The 10,884-nt window shown below is 42.7% G+C and overlaps 1 protein-coding gene across 2 annotated transcripts in view; it reads left to right on the forward strand.

Annotated features, from left to right (window-relative positions):
• Window positions 1-7,616, forward strand: part of SHB (SH2 domain containing adaptor protein B) — a 68,285-nt gene extending 60,669 nt beyond the window's left edge. The window contains exon 6 of one of the 2 annotated variants that reach the window (XM_062631736.1): window positions 4,845-7,616. In XM_062631736.1, coding sequence (XP_062487720.1) covers window positions 4,845-5,028 — 184 coding nt within the window. In that variant the 3' untranslated portion in view covers window positions 5,029-7,616. The remainder of the gene's footprint in view (window positions 1-4,844) is intronic. The other variant, XM_062631738.1, reaches the window with a different exon arrangement.
• The last annotated feature ends 3,268 nt before the right edge of the window (window positions 7,617-10,884 follow it).

The following is a 10,884-nucleotide window of genomic DNA, read 5'->3' on the forward strand; positions in this document are numbered from 1 at the left end:
GTGACATTTCATCAAAATGAATGCAGAAAATCTGTTCTAACAAAACAGCATTTTCTTCAGCAAAATCAGTGTTCAGAAAGCTTGGCCAATTTTTCTGATAGTGAACATTAATGATCTTTCAAAACCATTAACATTTTATGGAAAAAATTTACTAGGTTTCGTATCTACTTAATATTTCTTGAATGTTCTTGTATCTCACTTGAGGCATAAGATCAAAATAAAACACAGTCTTATGAGCTGTCTGCACAATTCTTTTCCCATCCTTACTGGCCTTTGAAAACAGAAGGAAACCGTGTGAGAAAGCTGTAATTCAAAGTCACTTGGTTTTATGATTGTGTTGCAAAACATTTAAGCAAGGTGTGACTTAAGCAAGGTGTAGCAAGTATTGCGTCTGTGTAAACATCTGTGCTTGAGAATTATAAAGGAGTTTGGTGCAGGGATTAGCAATTAGGAATTCTCCTGTTCTGTATTTGAAATCCATGGGAATAGTTGCAGTAAGGAAAGGAAGGAGCAAATACTGTCTGTAGTGCAGAATTGTTGCAACACTTGAGAAGCCACAATGGCATTCAGAATTCACATAGTAACATTATCACATGACTTAGGTCAGGTCCCAGCATCTTCTCTCGCAAAATGTGTATGTCTCACCTCTTCAAGGCACTGGCATTTATCAATGTTTACATATGTGAACTTGGAATTGCTGTTTAGGTTCTGCTTTTTGAAAACCTTGGGCATGGCAGGTTCTAATAGTTATTGCTGTTGAAATGGATGAGAAATCAGTATTCCAAAACCAGGACTACTCACTATCAGGCATATGTTGTGCTTGTACTTGTTCAGGTAGACTCCAGCAGTGCTTCGAAAGCTAAGCAGAAACTGATTTACAACCAGTTCAATTATGAAGTGTTTTCTTCATTGCAACCTGAAATTTCATCATTCTTCCTACATACTGAAATCAGAGCTTAAATCTAAAAGGTCTGGAGGAGAAGAAGAGAGAGGGGTACAACTCCTAGGTTCTTTTCAGAACAGTGTCCCTGTAATCCTAGTCACTGGTCTAGCAGCAACAGGGCTATTAAACAAGTGTAGATGCCTTCTGTCCTTGCCAGTTACTGCTGGGCACCAATTCTTTGTGAGTCCAGGCATACCAGAAGAGAATGAAGGTGACTGAAGATTACTGATAACTGAATGAAGACTACCTCACAGGTTTTCATCTGCACATAGCCAACTGACAGTTGAATTATTTGGGATGTTCCACAAAGACCGTGGCTAGCAGTTGGTTTTAACAGGAAATCTGTATGTAAATAAAATCTCCGCTTAATAGTATTTTGTGTCTAGCTTGAAATTGAGGTGGATTGTGTGTGCTCTCTTGTAAAAAAATGGCACAAACCCCACATTTTCAGTTTCAGGAAAGTTTTACTTGGGAGTCCTGACATTTTTAATTTCATAGGTTTCTCTGATTCCTTTTTTTTTTAAATATATTTTTTCTTCAATAGTACATTTTTACAAATGTTTCAAACTAAAATTTTTGTTGAACTAGAAGCTCTACTTAGTGGCTGCAAATACACAAATGGTAGAAATTAGTCATAGAATCCTAGATCTGGTTCGGAATTGACCTCTGGAGGTGTCAAGTCCAACCCTCTACTACAACCAGGACGTGCTCATCAGGTTGTTGAGTGCTTTGTATAGGCCAGGCAAATTTGGAAAACTTGTAAGGACAGAGTCCTCCTGATCTGTCAGAGCCTGGGCCCAGGGCTGCACCACTCTCATGAGAGTGAAGTTTTTCCCTGTGTCCACTGGGAACTCAAGCTTGTTGACTCAAATTTCCATTTTCTCTGTAACTCTCCCATTTAGGCAATGGATGACTGCAGCCTGACACCCTCCATCTCACCTTTTCTTCTCCAGACTGAACAGACACAGTTCACTCAGCCTGTCCTTGTACATCATGTGCTTCCACCTCTGGAGCCCATGTGTTTAGTGGCCTGGCTCTGGACTTGCTCTAATGTTGGCTTCTCTTTTTTATGGGCAGTCCTTGCACCAGTTGCACATACAGCTGCAGCCTTATCAGTGCTATGTACAGGAAGTATTCACTTTCTTCCAGCAGCTGGCCACACTTGCTACACAGCCCAGGCTGCAGTAGGCCTTCATGGGCAGACTGTTGAATCATGTTCTGCGTCCTGTCCACCATAGTTCCTTTTCTGGCCAGCCATGCCCCAGATTGCACTGCTGCCTGAGTTTATTCTGTCCCAAGGGCAGAAGCTTTCTATTTGCGTTGGAATTCCATCAGGCTGCTATCCATAACTTCTATGTCACATTCTTCTTTTACTCATCTTCACAAACCGTGTGGCCTCCTAAAAAACTGACCTGTCATGATATAGAGGAGATGCTTTTTCTTTGTGGAATTCTGGTAACCATAGACATCATATACTTTATGACTGTGTACTACCCAGACCTAGATATAGTCGTTTCTTAGGGAAGCAACAGCTGTCTGTCATGAATACACAGCTTGTAGCAGTTCGTTTGCATATGCTTTCTTTCTGTTGCAGAAAGGGTATGTGTCCTTGCCCTTTCTGTATTGAGGTGCATGTGGTAGATTGTTCTTCAGTTCTTGCTATACTCCTGAAATAAGCATGCACCTGGGATTCCATTAATTTGTCTTTTTAAGGCATCTTGTAGCAAAGCAGATGCATAGAGAACTGAAGGAACAGAACAAAACATCTGTCCTCGTAATAAAGTATTTAAAGACACCACCCTTGTTTAAAAAAAAAAAAAAAAAAAGAAAGCCATTATGATTCAAAGAGATCCTTTTTTTCTGCTAAGAAATTTATATTTAAAGCATGATTTTGTGTAGGGGTATAATTACAGTGTCTGTAGTAGTTTCTGCTCAACAGAAAGTCCATCAGAGAATTGTGGAATATATCTGAAAGATACGAGCTTGATAGTGCTACAAGCACTTCTGGAGGGAATGCTACCCCTGCTAAGTAGAAAATGGCAGATTTTAGAGAAGCTTCTTTTAACATGGCATGATTTGTCTTCCTGCTGTAGCTTTCTGTGTCATCTTACACTGTTTTTTGTTGCTGACAAAGACTGACTCCAGTTTTTAACATTTGTATTTGTCCCTGGACACACTTGGAAGAGTCAGTGGTTTGGAGCCACAAGTTAGGGAGTGAGACATGAACTAAGCTGTAAAAACCCTCTACCTAGGCCTTATTTAACATTCTGAAGTGTAAAAGGTGCCCTTTGCCTTTGTTTTGTTCTGGCTAAACTCTATACTATTAAATAGCCTGTATGACATGCTTAAGACAGCCGACACTGAAGAGGCACTGCTGGGAAGAGATGAGGTCAGCTCTATCACTACTGTACTATATGGCAGTGGAATGCTACCCCTCAGAGTGACATTATGTCGGATGGGTTGCTTTTGCAGAAGCAGACAGGGCAGTCATTACTGTGAGAGTCTTCCCTGTATAATCATAAGCCTTCCCTCAAAGAGGCAATGCACTGTGTAGGCAGGTCATCTAGGAGCTGAATGCTTCTGAATGCTGTCATGGTTTAAGCCCAGCTGTAACTCGAAACCACGCAGCTGCAGCCGCTTGCTCACTCGCCCTCTTCTTACCTTTTGCTCCTGGTGGGATGAGGAGGAGAATCAAAAGAATGTAACTCCACAGGTTGAGATAAGAACAGTCCAGTAACTAAGGTATAACACAAACTACTGCTGCTACCACCAATAATAATAATGATAAGGGAAATAACAAGGGGGAGAGAATATAAAACTAAAAAGGGAAGAAAAGAAACCAAAACAATAAGCACAAGTGATGCACAATACAATTGCTCACCACCCACCAGCCGATACCCAGCCCGACCCGAACAGAGATCTGGGCCTTTCAGGTAACTCCCCCTGGTTTCTATATGGGGCATGACGTGCTGTGGTATGGAATACCCCTTTGGCTAGTTTGGGTCCAGTGTCCTGTCCTGTCTGCTTCCTCCTGGCTTCCCATGCCCCTCCTCACTGGCAGAGCATGAGACTGAGCAGTCCTTGATCAGGGTAAGCACTACTGAGCAACAACTAAAACATGGGCATGTTATCAGCATTGTTCTCAGACTAAAGGTGAAACACAGCACTGCACCAGCTACAGGAAAAGAGGAAAATGACTGTTACAGCTGAACCTAGGGCAGCTGTGGAAGACACAGACTGGTTTCTGCCTGCAGAAAGGCTTCAGGATTGCAGCCTTTGCTCAGTAGAGGGCAGATGAAAGTCTTTATGCCACTGATGTTGGGAATGGGCTCATCTGCAGAAGTTTTCCCAGCTGAAACCACCAGATTCTGCACATAGCCATGCTCTGGGCAGATGCTGTGAGGCTGGAATAGGTGTTGTCTGTCCCGTGGGTAACAGGACAGAGTAGGGAAGGCCTTGCTTCACCTGAGTGAGGCTCATGGCCCACCTGTGTGTCTAATGAAGAGAGCCTCAGCCCCCTGGCAGGCCAAGACTAATGATACCTTTTAGTCCAGAAGTAACGATTAGCTGTAGTGAGCAGTAAACAGGGAAATACTTGGGTAGGACAGGAAAGGGGATGTGATCTAGCACACCTCTGGATCATCTCTAGCCTTGCACCTGAATCCAGACAGCATATGCGATGAAAACAACATACTGGGTTAGGCTGCCTGTGTGTTGCAGTGTCCTTGGGGTTTGCAGGCTGTCATTGTCTGTCACGGTCTGGCCACTGTCTTGGCCTGTCACCCAGCAACTATCTGTACATTGTTATCCTACTTTCCCTTCCATGAAGGAGAGCCTGTTGTGGTTCTGCTCCCCTCTTCCCTATGCACAAGCATGAAGTAACACTTTGCTTTCCTTGCAGGAGCAGTCAAGGTTTTATGCACATGAAGCTGATGAAGACCAAAGAGAAGTACATCCTGGGTCAGAACAGCCCTCCCTTTGACAGTGTTCCTGAAGTCATCCACTACTACACTACAAAAAAGCTGCCTATCAAAGGAGCAGAACACTTGTCGCTGCTCTACCCTGTAGCTGTGCGGACCCTCTAATAATCTAGTCTCACCCCTTCCTGTGGATGGGAGGTGAGAGGTAAGCTGGGTTGCACAGAATTCATTGCCAGAATTCAGTGCTTGAGTCTGTGATGGAGTGACAGCCTTTAGTCTTGGGATTGTGGATGCTCTGTAGAGTTGTGTATGGTACTCTTATGCTGCAGGGTGCCTCCAAAACCAGGCTTCTACATAACAGAAAGAAATTTTATTTTAGTACAAAGAGAACAGACAACCTTCACAGAGCTTCTCTGTGAGTGAAAGTACTTCCCAAAAGTTCTTCCTCCATGTTTTGAGAAGAATCAACAAGTTCTTCTCAGCAGTAAAACGCCAGCAACTTTTATTCTCTTGCTACCCTGAGAAACTTCTTCATGTGAAAGAGTACCCTGACTGAGGGAACCCAGAGTCCCTTGATGGACCTGAGAAAAAGCTGCTTAGCAGGTGAGTTCTGTGGCGCTGCTCACTTAGCCTGGTGGGTTTTGGGTGATTTTTAATGAAGTTTCTTGGGGTAGTCAAATCTTGAACTCCTATTAGGCACACAATCTTAAAATAATTTTGTAAAAGCAAATCCTGGTCAATTATTTATGAAGATGGAATGTAATGAAAAAGTAATTTGTTATATATTTTTATCCTTTTTGGTAAAATAATCTCTTAAGGGTTACTGTATTCATTTGCAAGTTTCACTCAGATGCAGGCAGCTAATTCTGTTTGGTGCAGTTAAACCGTAATGTTTTACGTAGTTAAGAATGAGGCATTTTAGTATATGGGTTAGTATTTATGCATGTGGGTGGTCAGAGTCTTTTATAAAGCTTTGTAGGCAAAATCTTCACTTGCTCATTCATCTGTATCAAACAGTCCTACTGAGATAGCAGACTAACAATTGTGTGTAATACTGGCTTTCCCTAAGATGATATTTGCAGCTGTACAAATGAGAACTTTGGTATGTAGCAGAAATTTGTTTTTCTGGTGTATCAAGACATTTTTAAAACAAGGTTCCATGATACCTACCTTCTGGCCAGTGTTCATTTTCACCATAAGCAGAAGCCTTCTGCTGTATTTCAGTCACTGTCAGCCAGAAGCACTGCACAAGCTGCTCTGAATCTTAGTCCTGCCAACTCAGTGCCCATCTACATGAGAGATATTTTCTACATGCTCTGTGTGCTCGTTCAAGGGGATAAATGAAATATATATATATATAATTGTGCAGAAATTAGAACTGGACAATCAATAGCCTAGTAGTCCTCATTTTGTGCCATTTCCCACCTGTGTCTAGAATGATGTGCATTAACCCACCAGCCGTTGTAGTAGCAGACTGGTTATATGCAGTATATGTATTTTACAGGCTGCAATAGGAGTGTGAAACTGTGTGTTATTTAATTCAGCTTTCTTACCTACTACTCTTCCATTTTATGTATGTTTAGAAAGAAGTGCAAATAGGAGAATTGTAATGAAATATCCACTTACTGCCTGTAAAAGTAGTGCTTCATTATATTGTCTAATCTGGTAAAAACCTCAAGGATGTCCTGTATAATCTCACTGGTGATGAATGTTCTGCTTCCTTTTAAGCTTGCCTTGTTCTTTACATGACATCCAACACAGTTTTAACTGGACTGGATCACATATGTGGGGAGCCCATTGTCATTCTGTGCAGCAACAGTAGCGGGTCAAGCTGCAGCTGTCTCACCCGAATTTGAATCTGCATTGTAATAGGCTCTTGGTGGTTTTCTGAGAGAACGGTGGCACAATAGAGTACAAAGAGACAACATTCCTCTCCAATAAAACCAAGCATCCCCTTTTTCACATACTCACCTACACTTGCTTTTCATTTCCCTAAAGTCTTTTCAGAGCTTTTCTCCTCCTAACATCATCCAATTGGTAAGAGCATACAGGCACTTTTAAATCAGCACATTCTTCTTCCACCAGAGTAGGAGTACATGAGGGTGGCAGAGCTTGCAGAGGTTAGGAATTAGATTGAATCGGCTGCTGTCTGAGTCTTTGCCTGCGTGGGCTCTCGCAACTCTATCATGCCCCTTGAGACAGAGGTATGTCGCATCTCTTCTTTTGCATGTTGAAGTGCATTTTTGAGAATTTGGCAATATTGCTTTCTGTGGCCGATTTATTCCTGTGATGGAAAAGTATGCCCCTACTCTCTCTAAGAGCAATTACCAGTAGAAAAACCAACAACAACCAAAGCCTTGCCAGGCTTCCTTAAGCACATTGTTTTTACCTCATGGGGATAACTGTTGTACCAGATCTTGTCATGGGCATGATTGAAAGTCAGCTGAAGCCAGCAAGTGCCATTTTATTGCAGTCTGCAGATTTTGGGTCAGGATCCTTGCTTCATACAAATCAGGTGAATAAGCATCACACGAATGTGTGTAAAGTTTATTACAGCTTCAAGGATCAGATCAGGGTTCTTGATTCAGCCAGAGGAAATAATCCCAGAAGATGTTGGTTGTCTGTGGAAAGTGCATTTTTGGGTTTATTATTATTATTATTATTTTTTTTTTTTTTTTTAAAAAAAGACTTTTAGAAAGAAGTGCTCATTAATTGCAGAATAAATAAAATGGGGATTTTTGTTTGCACTGTAATGCTGTCTTTGTTTATTTAAGTGATTGTATGATATTTTTCCAGTGAAGGAATATTCTTCTCAGACCTTTTAATGTACAGTGAAAATGCGGCATGTTGCAGTATGTAGTATTGCGTATAGGTGGAAGATCTCGTAGCGATCATGCCTATATAGCACATTAAAAGTTTATTAAAAAAAAACAAACTTCTCCCTTTTCTTCCTTTAATTGTTACTGTTAATCTTCTTGAACAGCTAATAGTAGAAGAAGCCTTTCAGAACAACTTCTGTTTGTGTGTCTTGATTGTGTAGTGAAAGTCATCATTAGGCTATAATCGGGTTTGGAGCAAGTTTCAGTTCTGCCCTGAGTAATTCTCTTGACAATGAACAGTTTTGCAAGGGCTGTGCCAAAAATACACAGGTGCATGTGTGAATGATATTGCTGTCAAATTGCTTGAGGTGCTCAAGGAATCCAGTTATTGCTGTTTACAGTGTAACACTAGTGAATCACTTTCTGCAGACTTTGTAAGAGGTGTTAATTAGGCTTCTATTTTGATGAGTATTTCTCAATGTAATGAAAGCCCCCAAGCTGTGAACATCTGTATGATGGATAGGGGAGTGGCCAAGATTACATTTTACAGCTCCTTCCATAATTGGAAAAATCATAAATGTTTGTGGGTGTACAGTCATCACTGTGGCTTCTGTTCTTGATAATAGTGTATTCTCTGAGATGAAGTCTTCAGAGCCAGGATGCAATATGCGGGGCTATCTGAAGTGCAAAGGTACGAAACATACATTTCCAGTTCTCAAAGAACATGGCCTGAGTTTGTGATTCAGGGAAAACTGGTTCTGCTTGGAGGTTGACACATTTATGTGCTGCTCCTTGTGATCCCAATGAGGTTCAGGATTTGCCCTTTCTCTTGCTGTCGTGGCTCAAGTTGGGTACACAAATACCGTATGACAATGTTGGTGGAGGCTACAAATGCCATCTTTCACTCAAGCTCTGATTCCTTATTCAACCTGCTGCACTGCTAAGCTATGATCTGGGGTACTGAGTTGGTCCTCTGTTGCTGTTTAGTCACTCATGTTGTACCTAGGCTGGTACCTGAGCTGAACAAGGAAGGTCTTAACACTTGTTTAAATAACTAAATAAATAAACAAACAAACCTACCCAACACACTGCTGCACTAGCTCCTTATGGGAAAAACAAAACAGAAATTAAGCAGACACATCTGCACCCCTGGTTTGAGCAAGGGGAGAAGGGAATGAACAGAGTAGAGACAACTGGGTTTTGTACATTCTTTCCTTTTTAATCATCTGAGATGATCCCATATAAAACACTACAGATTGCTTCCTTTTGTTACTTCCTGCTGGAGTCCCCAGTAAGAAGAGAAGAAAGGAAGGAATTAAAGAGCAGCAGCAGTTGCTAAAGAAGGTTGTTGGTGTGAAATGAAGCAAATAGAAGTCCTACTAAAAGGATGTTCATAGGTTGAAAGGGATGACCATTTACAATCCCATTTTCTGCAGCATGTTACTGCCTGTCTCAGACCTTGAGCTTACTCTGAAAACCATATACCCATAGTTCAGAGTTGCTGTGTACCTCAGTGCTTTAGACCTTTGTCGTGGTTTAAACCCAGTCAGGTAACTCGTTCACTCACTCCCCCCCTTCTTGACCTCCCCCTACTCTCGGAGGGACGGAGAGGAGAATCAAAAAGAATGCAACTCCCACGAGTTGAGATAAGAGCAGTTTAGTAACTAAGGTATAACACAGATCACTACTGCTACCACCAATGATAATAATGATAAAGGAAATAACAAGGGAAGAGAATACATCATCTCACCACCAGCCGACCGATAACTCGCCCCCCCCCAGCCCGACCAAGCTCTGACCGATACCTCCTCCAACCCTGCAGTCCCCCAGCCCTTCCGGCTAACTCCCAGTTACATCCTGGGCATGACGTGCTGTGGTATGGAATACCTCTTTGGTCAGTTTGGGTCAGGTGTCCTGTCTCTGCTTCCTCCTGGCTTCCCTTCCTCCCTGGCAGAGCATGAGGCTCACAAAGTCCTTGGCCAAACCAAAACATCCTTGTTATCAGCTCTGTTCCTGAGCTGAAAGTCAAAACACTGCACTGCACCAGCTACCAAGAAGGAGAAACATGACTGCTACTGCTGAACCGAGGACAACCTTGTAGTTAGTTCAGTGACAAGATCCATCTGAACACTGCCTCCTGTATTCAAGTGTCTTTCAGGGTCTCTGAATTGCGGTTATTGTTGCTGACAGTTCCCAGACACAAAGCTACCATGAAACAAGAAAGACTTTAAAGCATTCTGTCGGGATGGTAGGATTCTGACAAATGCACATTCCTGGATACATTAACTAGCCAAACCACTGTAATTGGTTGTGTAAGTAAGATTGGTTTAGGTGGGGAACCAAGCAACAGCAACCCTTACAACAGGTGAAGCTGAAAATGACACAGGAAATAGGCCTGGCCGCTATCCTAACTGGTGATAAATGCAAGGTAACCTATATATCACCCCAGGAGATGCTGCAGTCTTCTGGAGTGTGTGGCGAAGGAGCCCTGATTAATCCAAGGCTGATCATTGGGATTTTGGAGCTGCACCTACCAGGGGTCAGAGAAATTAACTGCACAGCTCAGGAGAGTAAGATCTATTTCCATCTATAAGAGTCCAAGGAGCATCTGAAATTCCGCGAACAAAACAACCGCTTACATAAGTGCTCCAAATGCCTGTGCTAGAATCATAGAACCATAGAATCAGCTGGGTTGGGAAGGACCTTCAAGATCATCAAGTCCAACCACTGCCCCAGCACTGCCAAGGCTACCGCTAAACCAAGTCACTGAGGGCCTCATCTACATGGTTTGTGAACACTTCCAGGGATGATAATTCCACCACTGCCCTGGGCAGCCTGTTCCAATGCCTGACTACCATTTGGGAAAGAAATTGTTCCTAATATCCAGGCTAAACCTCCCCTGGCATGGCTTGAGGCTGTTTCCTCTTGTCCTATTGCTTGTTCCTTGGGAGAAGAGATCAGCCACCTCCTGGCTCCATCCTCCTTTCAGGCAGCTGTAGAGAGCAATAAGGTCCCCCCTGAGCCTTCTCTTCTCCAGACTAAACACCCTCAGGTCCCTCAGCCGTTCCTCATCATGCTGGTGCTCCAGCCCTGCACCAGCTTCGTTGCCCTTCTCTGGACCTGCTCCAGCACCTCCATGTCTCTCTTGTAGTGACGGACCCAGAACTGAACACAGGATTTGAGGTGCAGCGTCGCCCTCACA

This window comes from Pezoporus occidentalis, unplaced genomic scaffold, assembly GCF_034315485.1.
Source record: "Pezoporus occidentalis ecotype Australia unplaced genomic scaffold, CSIRO_AGI_Poc_V1 ctg372, whole genome shotgun sequence".
NCBI classification, from domain to species: Eukaryota; Metazoa; Chordata; class Aves; order Psittaciformes; family Psittacidae; genus Pezoporus; species Pezoporus occidentalis.